Source organism: Elgaria multicarinata, chromosome 4 (assembly GCF_023053635.1).
Source record: "Elgaria multicarinata webbii isolate HBS135686 ecotype San Diego chromosome 4, rElgMul1.1.pri, whole genome shotgun sequence".
NCBI classification, from domain to species: Eukaryota; Metazoa; Chordata; class Lepidosauria; order Squamata; family Anguidae; genus Elgaria; species Elgaria multicarinata.
In genome coordinates this window covers 7,064,181-7,083,377 of record NC_086174.1, presented here as the reverse complement: position 1 = coordinate 7,083,377, position 19,197 = coordinate 7,064,181, and the positions used below count along the sequence as shown (strand labels likewise).

At 44.9% G+C, this 19,197-nt stretch overlaps 1 protein-coding gene across 1 annotated transcript in view; it reads right to left on the bottom strand.

Annotated features, from left to right (window-relative positions):
• Positions 1-19,197, bottom strand: part of BLK (BLK proto-oncogene, Src family tyrosine kinase) — a 55,513-nt gene that overhangs the window by 23,399 nt on the left and 12,917 nt on the right. The window contains exons 2-6 of the mRNA XM_063125522.1: positions 8,719-8,844; positions 5,915-5,963; positions 4,560-4,653; positions 2,838-2,936; positions 1,001-1,104 (exon numbers count right to left, since the gene is read on the bottom strand). Coding sequence (XP_062981592.1) covers positions 1,001-1,104; positions 2,838-2,936; positions 4,560-4,653; positions 5,915-5,963; positions 8,719-8,838 — 466 coding nt within the window. The 5' untranslated portion in view covers positions 8,839-8,844. The remainder of the gene's footprint in view (positions 1-1,000; positions 1,105-2,837; positions 2,937-4,559; positions 4,654-5,914; positions 5,964-8,718; positions 8,845-19,197) is intronic.

The window sequence follows — 19,197 nt, the reverse complement described above, 5'->3', positions numbered from 1 at the left end:
ATCATAATGGTCGCCAAAGGCCAGTAAGTCTGGCCTCCCACCCAAGGCATGCTGGGAGTTGTAGGAGTAAACCTAGTTTTGTATTAAATTCTTTAAAAAATACTTAAAACCCCCAAAATTCATGTTTTTAGATTTTTTCTGATCCATGTACACCTAGGCCTATCTGGGTGAACAGTATTAAAGTAGTACCCTATGTGGAAGTGGGTCAACATTTCGGGACATATATGACACACACATACTTTCCGCTTTATAGGTAGAGATAAAATTACAAAAATTAAATGTGTCATCAATCGTAAACAATGCCACACCTCCTTTCTGATGCAGCAAGGTCTTTGAAAGGGGAAACGAAGAAAAAGACAAACATTGCCTGAGTGTGTTTCATCTGATAAGGGAAGAGGGTTGACTATGAAACCACACCCCCTTGACTTTTCACGACACAGATGCTAACCTTAGAGCTTTATCACACCAGCGTTATGCTGTGCAATCACTGCGAATTGCATGCAAAGGACTCAGAAGTTTTCCACCTTATAATCTGCTTTGATTGTGAAGGACTCCCAGGCATCCTGCCTTAATTGTGCTATAAAGCCAAAAGACTCGCCGTATTTAGCCCCTACTTTTTGAGCGTATCTTCCGAGCCGCCGCTGGGGCGCAGGAGCAGGATTTTAAAGAAATGCTCACATCTGCGTAAGCTTTAAAGATAAAGACACCAAAATTGGCACAGTAATAAATATTAGGGAGAGGTTTAAGCATACCAAATTTGAATTGGATTGGGTCATCCGTTGATTTTTTAATGATTTTTTACATTCCCCCCCCCTTAAACCCACTTCCTGGTATGCAAAAAATTGCTGCCGCCCGGTAGCAACAACAACAACAACGAAAGCTTAGCGCTATGGGGATAATTCGAGGGAAGCAGGTACATGGGGTGAAGCTTTTAGTGTAAATGGGAGAACAAAAGACCCATTCCATCCTCATGCAGAAAACACCTTTTCCAGCTTCTTACCTGGACTTGTTTCGCTTTCCCTTATCAGGAATGAACCCACTGCATTGCCTGGCCCCAGTAACAGACGTTCAGTTTCTTTCCTGCTGAGGCCTTTAAAAAACCATCTGAGAAAGAGAGAGAGAGAGAGAGATTTATTAAATTATCACAGCTAGAACAGATATTGTCACTAAGATCTTGAAGCCCAGAAAATTAAGGAGATGTCTACTCCTGACTAATAGATCCGAGAAAGGCTGTATTCTTTGAATCCAAAAATCTCCCCTTCACTCTTGCTGCTTCCTATGTAACAGATTGAGCTGCAGGTTATAAATGTAATAACCAACCAATGCTTATGTGTCCAGTAATGATAGAGGGATGTACAACTTCCTTCTTCATGCAATTTGACAATCCTCAGGACCAAAACAGACATTACTTTTGCATTTTGCAAAAAAGTGGTCCATAAAGCAAATCCATAAAGAGATAGGAAGTGATCCTTCCTATCTCTCCTCTCTCATCTCACACTATTGCCCCGCTCGTGCTCTTCGCTCCTCTGATGCCATGTTTCTCGCACTATTGCCCCGCTCGTGCTCTTCGCTCCTCTGATGCCATGTTTCTCGCCTGCCCAAGGGCCTCTACTTCCCTTGCTCAGCTCCGTCCATTTTCTTCTGCTGCCCCTTACGCCTGGAACGCTCTTCCAGAACATTTGAGAACTACAAGTTCAATCGCAGCTTTTAAAGCTCAACTAAAAAATTTTCTTTTTCCTAAAGCTTTTAAAACTTGATTTTGTTCTGACTTTATACTGTTAGTTTTACCCTACCCTGTGCCTGCTTACCCTACCCTGTGCCTGTTTGCATTCTCTTCCCCTCCTTATTGTTTTACTATGATTTTATTAGATTGTAAGCCTATGCGGCAGAGTCTTGCTATTTACTGTTTTACTCTGTACAGCACCATGTACATTGATGGTGCTATATAAATAAATAAATAATAATAATAATAATAATAATAATAATAATAATAATTGCAGGTCTCAAAACCTGCAAGGACTGCAATTAATTGCAAGTAAAGCTCCCGTACTCCTCCACACTAGAGTCTCAATCTGGTCTGGGCGGCATCCTCCTATTCTGAAACTGGGATCCCCACCCTACAAAATCTGATTTTCATTATTATTTTTTAAGCAACCCAGATCTTTCCAGACTTCTTATTGCAGAATCATGAGGACCAGGAACATGCTTAAGCATATTAGCTGATAGCTTCATCACACCAGCATTATACTGTGCAATCCCTGTGAATTGCGTGCAAAGGACTCCGAAGTTTTACAGTTTAAAATCTGCTTTGACTGTGAAGTGCTCCCGTGCATCCTGCTTTAATTGTGCTTCATACCCAAAAGAACCGACCTATTTTAGTACCCCTTTAAGAGTGAATCTTTTGTTGTTCTCCGAGCGGCCACTGGGGGCGCAGGAGGAGGATTTCATATTTTTAAACTTCAAATTAAACAAATGCTTACATCTGTGTAAGTTTTAAAGATAAAGACTTCAAAACTGGCACAGTAATAGATATTAAGGAGGGCTTTCATCATACCAAATTTGAATCGGATTGGGTCATCTGTTGAGTTTTTATGATTTTTTGTATTTCCCCCCCTTAAGCCCTTTTCCTGGTATGCAAAGGATCTTAGGTGTCGCCCGGGGTGTGATTTAGCTAACAACAACAACAATGTCAGTTTTACGCTATAGGGATAATTTGAGGGAAACGGGTACGTGGGATGAAGCCCTGAGATTCCCTGAGATACCAGATTTAGATAACAGAAACTGTGCTTGCGTGACAAAAACACGAAGGGCCCTCTGTACAGCCCTTGCAAACTCACTTTTCTTCTTCCAGGCTATTGACACGGGCCACAAAATTACTAGGTATGTAGCCTTTATTCCCGGTGTTAAGTGATTTTGCTAGCCACCATTCCCCATCACTGAAAGAAAAGAAAAAAAGCAATAAATAAATAAATAAACAATGCACACTGAAAGACGACGTGATTACGCTCTGTTTATTCCACTCCCATTGGAAGGGCAAGGTTTTTATGACCTAGAAACATAGAATAGAATCATAGAATAGCAGAGTTGGAAGGGGCCTACAAGGCCATCGAGTCCAACCCCCTGCTCAATGCAGGGATCCACCCGAAAGCACCCCTGACGGATGGTTGTCCAGCTGTCTCTTGAAGGCCTCTATTGTGGGAGAGCCCACGACCTCCCTAGGTAACTGATTCCATTGCCGTACTGCTCTAACAGTCAGGAAGTTTTTCCTGATGTCCAGCTGGAATCTGGCTTCCTTTAACTTGAGCCCGTTATTCCGTGTCCTGCACTCTGGGAGGATCGAGAAGAGATCCTGGCCCTCCTCTGGGTGACAACCTTTTAAGTATTTGAAGAGTGCTATCATTAGGGTGACCATATGAAAAGGAGGACAGGGCTCCTGTATCTTTAACTGCAATGTAGCAAAGGGAATTTCAGCAGGTGTCAATTGAAGAGGGTGAAATTCTCTCTTCATCAACACAGTTAAAGCTGCAGAAGCCCTGCCCTCTTTTGTATCTGGCCACTCTACTATAGCTACTGTAGCTTTAACTGTTGTGATGAAGAGGGAATTTCACCCACTTCAATTGACACCTGTTGCAATTCTCTTTTCTACGTTACTGTTAAAGATACAGGAGTCCTGTCCTCCTTTTCATATGGTCACCCTAGCTATCATGTCTCCCCTCAATCTTCTCTTCTCCAGGCTAAACATGCCCAGTTCTTTCAGTCTCTCTTCATAGGGCTTTGTTTCCAGACCCCTGATCATCCTGGTTGCCCTCCTCTGAACACGCTCCAGCTTGTCTGCGTCCTTCTTGAATTGTGGAGCCCAGAACTGGACGCAATACTCTAGGTGAGGCCTAACCAGGGCCGAATAGAGAGGAACCAGTACCTCACGTGATTTGGAAGCTACACTTCTATTAATGCAGCCCAAAATAGCATTTGCCTTTTTATCCTCACATCCACAACCCTGTGAGGTAGGCTGGGCTGAGAGTCTGTTTATAAAACTAAAAAGCCTGGGAAAATAAGCTTGTCTGTGTCCTATGTAAATTGGGACCACTCTTCTTTGCTGGCCTTACTGGGGCCACAGCTAGACCTAAGGTTTATCCTGGGATCATCCAGGGTTCGCCCCTGCCTGAGCACTGGATCCCCTAGATGAACAGGTTTGACCCCTGGATGATCCAGGGATAAACCTTAGGTCTAGCTATGGCCTCAGAGTGAAGGCTTGAGCAGTTACCTGGCACCACTTTTGAATATTACCTAAGAGGATGTTGCCCAGATCTGGTGCAGGTGAGCAAAAGACAGACCAACAGGAGTCTTTTATTTGGGGAACCAACCATTTATTTCCCCACATTTGTAATGAGCGGCATGTTTTTATTAGAATGTAAGCCTGTGCGGCAGGGTTTTGCTATTTTATTGTTTTACTCTGTACAGCACCATGTACATTGATGGTGCTAGATAAATAAATAAATAAATAAATAAATAATAATAATAATAACCAAACCCACCAAAAGCTGGGTGAAATCACTCACCTGCAAAGGACTTCGAACTTTTCCCCTACGGTCAGCGACAAGTCACGTTCACTCAAAGAGCTGAAGTCGTACTGAGCAATGACATAGTGCTTGTCTGACGTTCAAGAAAAGCAGAAGCACAGGTGAATTGTGAATTGTGTCTGCAGCATCAACATTTGGGGAACATGGGTAGGGTATATGTGAGGAGGGATCATCCATTCCCATCCCTTGTTAAGCAAAGCCAAAGTGGGGTCCCGGATTAATTTAGGTTCAAGGCAGTTTCTACCCCTCAGCTTTTGTCCCTTTAGTTAGTAGCTTCCTGTTCACTTGTGTGGCTACAGCACTCCAGACTTTATTTAGCCAGTTCCTGTTAGGAGGGAAGGGTGCTTTAGGTCCTCTTTGCAGCCACAGCAATCGATCCTCATCCTCGTTATTTTTCTTTTCGTTTTGGAGGAACGCAATTCGCAGGTGGTGGTGGGGTTGTATCGGGATAGAAGAGAATCTTTAGGATCATGGTTCTGCTTAAGAAAATGGCTTACTAAACTGATAATGAAGGCTGCTTTAGAACCATGCGCTTTGTTTTGCAAAGCTACATCCTGCAGTGTGACGTATCTCCAGGTGGGACCACAAACAAACTCTTTCCCCACGGCTTCCATGGGCAAATGCGAACCTGATCCCATCAGATGTGGCTACAGCTGAGCCCCCCTCACACACACACACACACACACACAAAGGGGAGAAGAGCATTTGCCAGGCAATCAATGCACAGGGAGCGAGAGGCCTTCTAAATATAGACAGCCCTGAGACGGAGAGTTTTAAATCTCACTCGGCCTGACCTTTACGAAGAAAGCCACCAGCAACCTCCCTCCTTTTCAACACAAGGTCAGGCGTCCCAGGAACAATACGTGGTTTTGTGAGAAGGAGAGAGTCTGGCTGCTTCTCATTTTGGATTTATTGGGGGGCATTGTGCCAGGAAAGAGAAGGAGCCTGCTTTGCAAGCCAAGATCTCGGAATGGGATGGGTGTGGGTGGGGAGAGCTATTGTGATGTCCTGTTCTCCAGCATTTTGCAAATGGAAATAGGAGCAATTCAGCCCCTGTTGTCACTCATATCACTAAAGGCATTTCCCCACCCGTGGTCAGTTGCATATTGGTTTTGCAATACCTCCGTTCGCTGTGGAAGCAAGGCGTTTTTTTTGTAGGGGGTGGAACATCTGGAAGACTTTCCCTTTTGGAGGGAAGGTCATAAAAACATTTAATGAGACACATCACATTGCAACTTGATAGAACGCATACTTTTAAATACAATTTGTACTTATTTGATAGAAGGGAGCTTAACAAAATCAAAGGAAGGAAGATTTTTCTTTTCTTTTCTTACCATTGGTAAAAAGCTGTTCAGTAGAAATGTTGGGTTTGTGCGGCTTGCCCTTTGGAAGAAATAAATAAAGAAGAGAAGCCAAACATGACTTCACTGCACTAGGACCCCCCCCCCCCCATGTACACACACACACATCACATCACATCACATCACATGGTTCAATTTGCGTATCATTTCATTGCCAAAAGTTGTGGTGGAAGCATAATTCCCTGCTCTGAGAATAACCCAATTCCCCTGATTAGCAGAAGCAGGGCATTTGCATTATGCAAATGAAGTATCTGCAAGCCGCTCGTGCTTAACAGTAAACAGGCTGTTATTTATCAGGGCTGGGGAGGAACCACTGTAGGGTGACCATATGAAAAGGAGGACCGGGCTCCTGTATCTTTAACAGTTGTATTGAAAAGGGAATTTCTGCAGGTGTTGTTTGTATATATGGAGAACCTGGTGGAACTCCCTCTCCATCACAACACTTAAAGCTGTAGGTGCCCTGCCCTCTTTTAATTCTGGTCTCTCTAGTATAGCTCCTGCAGCTTTAACTGTGGTGATGAAGAGGGAATTTCACCAGGTTCTCTATAAATACAAATGACACCTGCTGAAATTCCCTTTTCTAAGAAACTGTTAAAGATACATGAGCCCTGTCCTCCTTTTCATATGGTCACCCTAAACCACTGTCCCTCCAGATATTTTGGGACGCCAACTCCCAGCATCCCCATCCAGCATGACCAATGCTCAAGGTTAGGGTGATCCTATGGAAAGGAGGACAGGGCTCCTGTATCTTTAACAGTTGCATAGAACAGGGAGTTTCAGCAGGTGTCATTTGTATGCATGCAGCACCTGGTGAAATTCCCTCTTCATCACAACAGTTAAAGCTGCAGGAGCCCTGCCCTCTAGGCAGGGCTCCCGCAGCTTTAACTGTTGTGATGAAGAGGGAATTTCACCAGGTGCTGCATGAATAGGGTGACCATAGGAAAAGGAGGACAGGGCTCCTGTATCTTTAACAGTTGCATAGAAAAGGGGATTTCAGCAGCTGTCATTTGTATATATGGAGAACCTGGTGAAATCCCCTCTTCATCACAACAGTTAAAGCTGCAGGAGCTATACTAGAGTGACCAGATTTAAAAGAGGGCAGCTTTAACTGGTGTGATGAAGAGGAAATTTCACCAGGTGCTGCATGTATACTAATGACACCTGCTGAAATTCCCTTTCCAATACAACTGTTAAAGATACAGGAGCCCTGTCATCCTTTTCATATGGTCACACTACTCAAGGGTAATGGTCCAACAACATCTAGAAGACCACAGCATCCCTGCTCTTGATTTACAGCATTGCTACCCTGCCTTCCTTTTGTTGCGCTCAACCCAGTCCATTTGGGGGATCCCAGAGGGTCTCCCATCTAAGGCACTGGCAAACCCACTTAAGCCTCAAGGGACTGGACAAATTCCTGGAGGAGAAGACTACCAACGGCTCCTAGTACCGATGTCTATGTACTACCTCCAGTATCAGAGGAAGTCTGCTTGTGTGCACCAGTTGCTGGGGAACATGGGTGGGAGGAGGCTGTTGCACCGTGTCCTATTTGTGGGTTTCCCGTGGGTAGGGTGACCCTATGAAAAGGAGGACAGGGCTCCTGTATCTTTAAAGTTGTATAGAGAAGGGAATTTCAGCAAGTGTCATTTGAATGCACGTAGCAGCTGGTGAAATTTTGTCTTCATCTTAAGAGTTAAAGCTGCAGGAGTCCTGCCGTCTTGACCAGATACAAAAGAGAGGAGGGCACCTGCACCTTTAACTATTGCTATGAAAAGGGAATTTCACCAGATGCTGTCTGCATACAAATGACACCTGCTGAAAATCCTTTTTCTCTACAACTGTTAAAGCTACAGGAGCCCTGTCCTCCTTTTCATAGGGTCACCCTACCCGTGGGCAGCTGGTTGGCCACAGCATGAACGCAAGGAAACCAGCCAGAATTCAAAAGAAACTAACCAAATGCCGACCCTCAAAATTAGGGTGACCCTATGAAAAGGAGGACAGGGCTCCTGTAGCTTTAACAGTTGCATGGAAAAGGGAATTTCAGCGGGTGTCATTTGTATATATGGAGAACTTGGTGAAATTCCCTCTTCATCACAACAGTTAAAGCTGCAGGAGCTATACTAGAGTGACCAGATTTAAAAGAGGACAGGGCACCTGCAGTTTTAACTGTTGTGGTGAAGAGGAAATTTCACCAGGTTCTCCATATATACAAATGACACCTGCAGAAATTCCCCTTTCAATACAACTGTTAAAGACACAGGAGCCCAGTCCTCCTTTCCATAGGGTCACCTCAGCATCTTGGATAGCTCCTTTCGAGTTCTTTCTCATTCTGACTAAAACCCAGAATGGATTTACTGCCCCACCGAAAGCGGGGCCTCCACTGACGTCAACAGTGGCCTGATTCAGTCTAAAGCAGGTTCCTATTTTCCATGTTTTACAGGATGGGAGTAAATGGGATGGCAGGGGGTGGGGATGGGAAATGCTTGATGGAGGGCCGTTCCCCTAAACATACGGACCAGGTTGCAGAAATCGGTTCATCTGGAGCCTGCAGAATTTCGGCCCTCTGAGCCCTGGCTTGTGATTATTTCGCACAGAGGTCCTTTCTACACCTAAACGTTATCCCAGGGAAATGGAGGGGACATCCCTGCCTGCTCCTGGGATCCCCTGTGAGGCATTTGGATGCACAGGAACAATCCTGGGATGATCCTGAGATGATCCCGGAATATAGGGCTGGTGTAGACATGCCCAGAGTCTACTCAGTTGTGGAGATGAATCCTTACCGGGGGTGGGGGTGGGGGTGGAGTTCGCTTCTTTTTCGCCAGCGTTTGAGGTTTCTGCCTATGTATGGAATTGTTCTTCTCCCTCTGGATGGACTTGTTTCTGCTTCCACATAATCCCATACTGCACTGAAATAAACACAAACAAGGTTGTGTCTGGGTGATCAGGACCGGAACGTTGCAGCGGGATGACTTCAGCAATGGGCGTTGCTTACACTCCGGGTCTGACTGATGGCAGTGCCTGGAATTTGCCCCCAGGTATAGGGTAACCCAGTGCAAAGTTAACCCTCTTAACTTTTGTGAACCGCGCAAAGAGCTTCGGTTGTGCGGCAGTATATAAATGTAATAAATAAATAAATAAATAAATAAATAAATCATAGAAACATAGAATCATAGAATAGCAGAGTTGGAAGGGGCCTACAAGGCCATCGAGTCCAACCCCCTGCTCAATGCAGGAATCCACCCAAAAGCATCCCTGACAGAGGGTTGTCCAGCTGCCTCTTGAAGCCCTCTAGTGTGGGAGAGGCCACAACCTCACCAGGCAGGCAGGCAGCTTTAATAGTTACGTAGAAGACAGAGATATCCTAGGAGCAGGATCTCTTCTCGATCCTCCCAGAGTGCAGGACACGGAATAATGGGCTCAAGTTAAAGGAAGCCAGATTCCAGCTGGACATCAGGAAAAACTTCCTGTCTGTTAGAGCAGTACGGCAATGGAATCAGTTACCTAGGGAGGTTGTGGGCTCTCCCACACTAGAGGCCTTCAAGAGGCAGCTGGACAACCACCTGTCAGGGATTCTTTAGGGTGGATTCCTGCATTGAGCAGGGGGTTGGACTCGATGGCCTTGTAGGCCCCTTCCAACTCTGCTATTCTATGATTCTAGGGCCTTTCTGGTGGTAGTCCCAAGGCTGTGAAATGACCTTCCTCTTAAGCTGCCTTGTGGAACTATTGAAAGGTATTCCTATTCCTGGCTGGCTTCTGGCCCATCTGGTTAAAGGCTCACGAGTTGGGCTGAGCTACATCGACTGGAAGTGAGTGTGTGCTCTTATCTGTGGCCGTCCTATATTATTACTAGCCACCTAGACCTGACTTTGCACTGGTTCAGAGTAGCCCTTGGGGTGCTGTTCACAATTTTTTAAAAGCACACACACACATTGAAATACATTATTATTATTATTATTATTTATTTATTTATTTATATAGCACCATCAATGTACATGGTGCTGTACAGAGTAAAACAGTAAATAGCAAGACCCTGCCGCATAGGTTTACAATCTAATAAAATCATAGTAAAACAATAAGGAGGGGAAGAGAATGCAAACAGGTACAGGGTAGGGTAAGCAGGCACAGGGTAGGGAAAAACTAACAGTAGAAAGTAACAGTAGAAGTCTGCACAACATCAAGTTTTAAAAGCTTTAGGAAAAAGAAAAGTTTTTAGTTGAGCTTTAAAAGCTGTGGTTGAACTTGTAGTTCTCAAATGTTCTGGAAGAGCGTTCCAGGCGTAAGGGGAAGCAGACGAAAATGGACGAAGCCGAGCAAGGGAAGTAGAGGCCCTTGGGCAGGCGAGAAACATGGCATCAGAGGAGCGAAGAGCACGAGTGGGGCAATAGTGTGAGATGAGAGAGGAGAGATAGGAAGGAGCTAGACCATGAAAAGCTTTGAAGGTTAACAGGAGAAGTTTATATTGGATTCTGAAGTGAATTGGAAGCCAATGAAGAGATTTCAGAAGCGGAGTAACATGGTCGGAGCGGCGAGCCAAGAAGATGATCTTTGCGGCAGAGTGGTGAACAGAAACCAACGGACTGATGTGAGAAGAAGGAAGGCCAGAGAGAAGAAGGTTGCAGTAGTCCAACCGTGAAATAACCAGTGCATGAACAAGCGTCTTGGCAGAAGAGACAGACAAAAATGATCGAATCCTGGCAATATTATACAGGAAAAATCGACAAGATTTAGCTACTGCCTCAATATGAGGAATAAAGGAGAGCGAGGAGTCGAAGATAAAGCCAAGGCTACGAGCTTCCTTGACCGGAGTAAGCATTCTAAGTATTCTAAGTATTTGGAGTAAGTATTCTAATTACATTAGAATATATATATATATATATATATATATATATATATCTTTGGCAGATAACAGATAGCACACACAACAACGGATATTTAAAACAATTTAAACCCATCAGCCAATGGCAATCCAGGACCTGATCAAAAAGGCTCGTTATATGCTACTAAATGTGAAAAGATGGCAATGTTGGCACCAGGTGGGCCTCTTCAGGGAGATCGTTCCATAAATGGGTGGGAGGGGGCACCAGTGAGAAGGCCCTGTCCCTTGCCGCCGTCCAAATCTCCCTCAGACATGTTCATTTCAAGCAAAGTCACGCATAAATAAATAGTCGCGTCATCTAGTGAAGCTGAATGGTGTGGATTCAGGACAAAGGGAATCGCTTCTTTACGAAGCGCATAGTTACACTATGGAACACATTCAAGGACAGAGTAGGCACAAGTTGGGCACAAAACCCAGCATGGCCAATGAATGGGGATGATAGGAATTGTAGTTCAAAACATCAGAAAGTCTGCTTGGGGGAGGTGGCAGTGTCTGTGAAATGAGGATGATCAATTTGAATGGGGGGAGGGGCTTGCATTGTTACCCCACCCCCATTTTGAGTGCTTACATGATCCCTGAATGTGCGTGGCGTTTCACAAAGTCTAAAACAATGGGTTCCTGCCCCAAGGTGCTTACAGTCATATCATACAGTCGTATCATACACAACATGGAAGTGTTGAGGCATCTTGAAGACTGATTTATTTATTGTGGCACTTATTGTGATAATAATAGCCTGAATTATTGTGATCATTCAGACCTTATGTAGGGTGACGCTATGAAAAGGAGGAGAGGACACCTGTATCTTTAACAGTTGCATAGAGAAGGGAATTTCAGCAGTGTCATTTGTATATATGGGGAACCTGTTGAAATTCCTTCTTCATCACACCAGTTAAAGCTGCAGGTGCCCTGCCCTCTTTTAAATCTGGTCACTCTAGTATAGCTCCTGCAGCTTTAACTGTGGTGATGAAGAGGGAATTTCACCAGGTTCTCCATATATACAAATCAGCTAGCTTGTCGGAATGCTCACCTCCGGAAGAAGCCTCACTTCCCACTGAGTGTGTAGGACTTGGCCTTGAGGAGATAAGCTCTGGAGTGGGCTGACTCCCAGCTCGTGAATCACCCGTGAGAGCTTCCTCCCCCACTGGTACAGGCTGGCTGGTGTCTGGTGCTGCCTCCTCTAGGTCCAAATCTGATTCTGATTGATTACCTGAAACACCTTCTCCCAAAACAGGGGCAGTAGGGTTAGACATGACACTCGCGGGGAAGAAAAAGAAGACCCGGGAGCGCTCACCACGCTGGGGAAATCGTGGTCCTGGGTATCCCGGGACAACTGAGAGGTCGTCCGCAGTTGACCCCAGGATCCCTTGTGCATCATTTGGACGCACAGCGACGACCTTGAGCTGACCCCTGGGATAACTGGCAGGTGTAGATTAGGAAGAAAAAAAAGGGGAGAGCAAAGCTCTGAGTGCTATAAATCTATATTTTTAGTCTTAAAATAGTTTTTCAAGGTACATTGAGTACATTGAAGAACTATTTTAAGAATAATAATATAGATTTATAACCTCAGAGCTTTGCTCTCCCCTTTTTTCCCTTCAGTTTGGTGGTACTTCTTTCCCTCGCTTCTGCATCAGGTGTAGATTAGGCCCAGGTATGCAGCTGGGTCGGAGTTGCGGTTTGGCATCTGGGCTCCCATAACCAAGGAGACTCCTAAATGATCACCCAGAGGGTGGTAGGAGATGTGGGCAGCAGCGGACAGACTCGGCATCAGCACCTGGCACCACATGGCAAAGACGGGGGAAGCATTAAAAAATTGTCATAATGAGGGGGCAGCCGGTTGGATGCTCATTTTACTATTTTCATTTTAAAGTATATCCTCTCTGTGTGTCTCTCTGTCTCTGGGCTCATCTACACCAAGCAGAATATTCCACTATGAAAGCGGTATATAAAAGGCAGGAGCCACACTACTGCTTTATAGGGGTATTGAAGTGCACTGACCACTGTTGGGGCCCATTACATACCATAAACTGCTTTCATACCACCTTTATAGTGGCCACAGCTAGACCTAAGGTTTATCTTGGGATCCTCCAGGGTTCGCCCCTGCCTGAGCACTGGATCCCCTGTGTGTCACCTAGATGAACAGGTTTGACCCCTGGACGATCCAGGGATAAACCTTACCCTTCCCTGTACCTGTTGGCATTCTCTTCCCCTCCTTATTGTTTTACTATGATTTTATTAGATTGTAAGCCTATGCGGCAGAGTCTTGCTATTTACTGTTTTACTCTGTACAGCACCATGTACATTGATGGTGCTATATAAATAAATAATAATAATAATAATAATAATAGGTCTAGCTATGGCCAGTGTGATATCCTGCTTGGTGTAGATGTGTCATGGGCCCAACAGTGGTCAGTGCACTTCAGTACCACTATAAAGCAGTGGTGTGGCTCCTGCCTTTTATATACCACTTTCATACCGTTTTCATAGTGGAATATCCTGCTTGGTGTAGTTGAGCCCTCTGTCTCTCTTTTAAATGCTGGTTATTCCTAATGGTGCTGCCCCATCAGGGCAGCAGAAGCAAACTGGCCCAAAGCATGGGCTGAAGGAACATAAGGCAGCCACTTTGTTGAAGCTAAGCAAATCTGGGTCTGGTCAGTGTCTGGAGAGGAGACCACCTAGGGAACCACATGTAGCCGCCTTGAGTTTTACAATGGAAGAAAGGGAGGATGTAAATATACTAAATATAGAAATAGCTCCATTTTATTCCCATCATCATGACGAGGAATGTGGAAGAAGTTGTGAAGCGTGGGATGGCGGTGGTGGTAGAAATGCTATTTGTGGACTCCCCAACTGAAATAATATACTTGGCTGTCTAAAGTGTGTGTGTGGGGGGGGGCATTAGGTTCAGGGCCTAAAATGGCCCAACTGTACACTGGACGACATTTTGGTTGGTCAACAAAGGTATTGTCGAACTGTAGATGTTGGAGTGGGTTAAACATATCACAATCAGGCTGCAATCCTATAAAGCCATGTTAGACATAGCGGGGGGCTTACTTCTGAATTGACATGCGAAGGTTTTGCTGTACATTTTATTTTACTTCTATTTTATTTGTTACATTTATATACCACCCTATAGCCAAAGCAGTTTACAAATGATTAAAAACAGTGAACATTAAAAACAAATATACAAAATTTAAAAACATAAAGCGCAGAGTGGTAAAGCAGCAGTTTCTGCAGCTGAAACTCTCCTCGCGGCCTGAGTACGATCCCAGCGGAAGCTGGTTTCAGGCAGCCGGCTCGGGTCGACTCAGCCTTCCATCCTCCCGAGGTCGGTCAAATGAGTACCCAGCTAGCTGGGGGAAAGGTAATAATGGCCGGGGAAAGCAATGGCAAACCACCCTGCTATAAGGCCTGCCAAGAAAACGTCAGCGAAAGCTGGCGTCCCTCCAAGAGTCAGTAATGACTCAGTGCTTGCACGAGAGGTCCCTTTCCTTTCCTTCCTGGGGTCGGTTAAATGAAACTCAGCATATGCTGTTAATTGCCTGGGAGAAAAGTCTTGACTTGGCACCGAAAAGATAACAATGTTGGCGGCAAACGAGCCTCGTTGGGGACATTGTTCCAAATTAGGGGGCCACCACTGAAAAGGCCCTCTCCCTTGTTGCCATCCTTCGAGCTTCCCTCGGAGTAGGCATCCGGAGGAGGACTTTAGATGTTGAGTGTAGTGTATGGGTAGGTTCATGTCAGGAGATGTTTTCCGTCAGGTATTGTGGTCCTAAGCTGCGTAAGGCTTTATTATTAGGGGTTTATGTTGTCTCATGACTCTTGGTGGTTTTTGAGCTTGTTTGGTTGCAACAGACTTAAGACAGACTGCTGTTCAGGAATTAGTGATGACACAGAATCATAGAATCATAGAATAGCAGAGTTGGAAGGGGCCTGCAAGGCCATCGAGTCCAACCCCCTTGCTCAATGCAGGGATCCACCCTAAAGCATCCCTGACAGATGGTTGTCCAGCTGCCTCTTGAAGGCCTCTAGTGTGGGAGAGCCCACAACCTCCCTAGGTAACTGATTCCATTGTCGTACTGCTCTAACAGTCAGGAAGTTTTTCCTGATGTCCAGCTGGAATCTGGCTTCCTTTAACTTGAGCCCGTTATTCCGTGTCCTGCACTCTGGGAGGATCGAGAAGAGATCCTGGCCCTCCTCTGTGTGACAACCTTTCAAGTCCTTGAAGAGTGCTCTCATGTCTCCCTTCAGTCTTCTCTTCTCCAGGCTAAACATGCCCAGTTCTTTCAGTCTCTCTTCAGAGGGCTTTGTTTCCAAACCCCTGATCATCCTGGTTGCCCTCCTCTGAACACACTCTGAACACATGATGCAAACTGTGCTGATAGGTGTCCCCTTGCGTATTACTTAGGGGGAGGTTTATGCGAGATGACCGCTGATGGAGAGAAAAGGGGGGGAAAAACGCCCTGTTTGATAAACAGCCCCCCTTTCAGATGAATCAGCCTTGGTTTTGCAGAAATAAGGCAGAACACATGGTGGCCGTCACACTTTCTTGAGAAAGATAGGAAGCTAAAAGCCGGTGTGAATAAACACACCAACGAAAACCTCCCACACTTAATATGTGTCAGCACAATGTACACGAATAAGACATCTGGTATCCTATTTCAATTGCATCAGAACTAGGGCTGTGCACCGCCTCAGGCTGAATCCCTGAAAACGAGGCGAGGTGGGCTGATTCGGCCCGCTTCGCCTCGGTTCTGAGTCGATCCGGGGGTGGCCCAAGGTGGCCCGAGGCCAAAGTGGATTGCTACCAAAGCTTCATGATGCCTCGGGCCACTTTGGACGGTGCTGGACTCACCTCCGTCCACTGCTCATTGGCTGCATCACTGCCACATCACTGCAATGACCAGGAAAACACGGCGTTCTCCTGAGAGCCAGGCCGTGATTTCAAGATATCATGGGGTCTCTGGGCCGCAAACTACGGTGGTCATAAAGGGAAAATTTAGTGATATAGGGTGGGATACAAATGTTTTAAATAAACAAAACAAATAATTAAATAAAATGGCCCTTTGTGACCACTGTAGTTTGTGGCCACAGATGTACTAAATAGAGCCCCTGCGATATCTTGAAATCGTGGCCTGGATCTCAGGAGGACGCCACAATTCCTGGTCGTGGTGGCATTGGTGGAAGTTAAAGGGCGATGTGGCGGTGGTAGTGATGTGATGGTGGCAGTGGCATGGTGGCGGCAGATGAGCAGGTAAGTCCCAGTGGCAGCAGCTCTGGGTTTGGTGGGGGGGGGGGTGATGGAGGGAGCATGGAGTAGGGAGTCCAATGGACTACTACCCAGACTTGCTTCTGGCTTTCCTGGGTGATGGCTGCATGGCTGGCGCCCAGGACACGCAAGGCCGAGTTGCCTCGGGCCCCCCAAATCTCGTCAAGGAGCACCCATAGGCAAATCAGGGCCATTTTGGGGGCTCAAAAATGGCCTCCGAGGCAAATCGGGGGGAACATGCACACTTGCACAGCCCTGGTCAGAATCAAATTAGATGGTACAGTAAATGTGTGGATGCAATTGAAAGAGTAACCATTGTGCAGCATGACCAGGATCAGGGCCTCCTCCAAACAAGCGATTTATTGCATGCTCGTGATTGGGCCGCTGATGAAATTTTGCGGGTCGTTTAAATGATGTCATGAAAGACCAAGATGTCACTTGCGGCATCCATTAGAAATTCCGTCATGAAATAACTGAATGGAACCTTTTGTAAACTTTATGCAGGGACAAGAAAAAGACAACTTGTACATCTATGGATTCAACCAATAATGTAGAAAACGTTAAGAGAAAAAATTGAGATTTGCGTTTGACAGCGATAGAGTAAGAAAATATAACAACAACATTGTTACATACTTTTGCTGGGGTGGAATATTGGAAGAACATTTTATTTTTGTGTTTTTTGTTTGTTTTTGCTTCATTTGATTTTTGTGTGTCTCTGCTTATATGTGTTATATTTGGCGTTGTGGTGGGTTTTTTTTATTTATTGGTGCTTGGAAACAATAAAAAAGATTAATCCATAAAAAAAAGAAAAGAAATTCCGTCATGAAAAGAACCACTTTTAAAGTGGTCACATTTGGGGGGAAAGCAGGATCTTCTACCACTAGATTGGGCTTTCTCAATGGAACTCAATGGAAGGGAAAGATTCACTTCAAATCTCATGGTCACCCCTCTCTGTCCATGTAATAAAGCCCATAACAATCACCCCAAAAAGCAGAAAGCACAAACACCCCAAGTAAGCAACTCGGTTTCCCCTTACTGTAAAGATGATGCAGGACTGTGGCACATCAGGAGTTTTTTTTAAACCCCTTCCTCCTGATCATACCACACCCCCACACTGCTGCTCCCCACCCCCTGCAAAGCTTCCCTCCCATCACAAACATCAGCTTGGTGCGGGGAGAAGATTTTCATCAAGAGCATGGCACATGGAGGAAGGTTTAAACTCCTCTCACCATCCTGATTGTGATCACCCCTCACCCCACCCGTAGCTACAGTCCCACATTTAGGACACAATCCTATGGATGTTTAGGCAGAAAAAAAAGTCCTCCAACTCCCAGCATTTCCCAGCCAGCACGCTGGGAGTTGCAGGATTATTTTCTGCCTAAATATGCTCAGGATTGTACCATCTGCCTATTCCATCTCATGTATCATCTAACCTGGACTTCAGCAGATTCCTTTTTCTTTTAGTTTTCCCAAAAACAAGAATGTAGAGATGAAAAATTATAGATAGTTTACAAAACTAAACCAATTGTTAACAATAACCGAGCACAAACGGTTTACAAAAACAGAGTGGTAACGGAATAGTTTGCTACAGGCTTCCGGTTTCTTCCACCTGTTTCTCAAATGCTTCGTCAGAGTCAGAATATCACAACAACTTTATACTGCTTATGGGTGGGGAAAGAGGAGGATTTGTTGAATATGCTCCTCAGATTTCAAAAAGACATTTTAGTCCTCCGAAAAAGGATTGACTTGGATCCCAGGCCAAAAAACGCAAATCTTCAGGAGCGGTGAGTTCTTGACCATTCTGACTCTGAAGAAGCATTTGCGAAACAGGTCGAAGAAGCCGGAGGCCTGTAGCAAACTATTCCGTTATCACCCTGTTTTCGTAAACCATTGGTGCTCGGTTACTGTTAACAGCTGGTTTAGTTTCATAAACTATCTATGCTCGGTTATTGCAAAACTATTTGTTTGGTTTTTGTTAATTATTATTGTATTCTTACATTTGATATACGATACGGTACAATCAATAAGCTATCTGACATGTTTGTTCACCCCAGTTCTTTTGATATCATTTAATATTCCAGCAGTTGTGTGATGGTTAGCATTATTCTATTTTGTTAATTCCAAATGCTGCCTTCTGTATTGTTGTGCGGTGAAAAATTAAACACGGCAGGAACCAAAAGTCAACGACCTGCACATGTGTAACCCATGATGTGGTGATATCGTCAGTCAGGAAGTTGGAAACATCTAATAAAGCACGCTGGTCTTGGACAACAACAAAACCATCTGCTTATTCAAATGAAGATAGTAAAGAGAAATAAGAAAGTCACACTAAATGCACAGGATACATCCTAAAGATGGTCCGAACATATTAAACCAATAGCCACACTGTCGAACATTTATTGTTGGGTGGAGGAAAAGAAAGTGGTTCAGAAATTTTCCGATCCTGTCATTGATTTCCGCAACTGTGACCATTTTTCGACATCCATCATTAAGAACCTAAGAAGTGCCCTGATGCTGGATCAGACCAAGGGTCCAACTAGTCCAGCACTCTGTTCACACAGTGGCCAGCCAGCCATCGCCAGGGATGAACAAGCAGGACATGGTGCAACAGCACTCTCCCACCCATGTTCCTCAACAACTGGTGCACACAGGCTTGCTGCCTCGAATACTGGAGATAGCACACAACCATCAGGGCTAGTAGCCATGGATAGCCTTCGCCTCCAGGAATTTATCCAACCCCCTTTGAAAGCCATCCAAATGGGTGGCCATCACTACATCTTGTGGTAGGGAGTTCCATAGTTTAACTATGTGTTGTGTGAAGAAGTCCTTCCTTTTATTTGTCCTGGATCTCCCACCCATCAGCTTCATGGGATGACCCCTTTGGGTTCTAGTATTTTGAGAGAGAGTGAAAAATGTCTCCCTATCCACATCCTCCATACCATGCATAATTTTATTTATTTATTTATTTATTTATTTATTTATTTATTTTATTACATTTTTATACTGCCCAATAGCCGAAGCTCTCTGGGTGGTTCACAAAAATTAAAAGCATGAAAAGCATAAAAACAACCAACAATCTAAAAACACAAATATAAATTCAATATAAAAAGCACAACC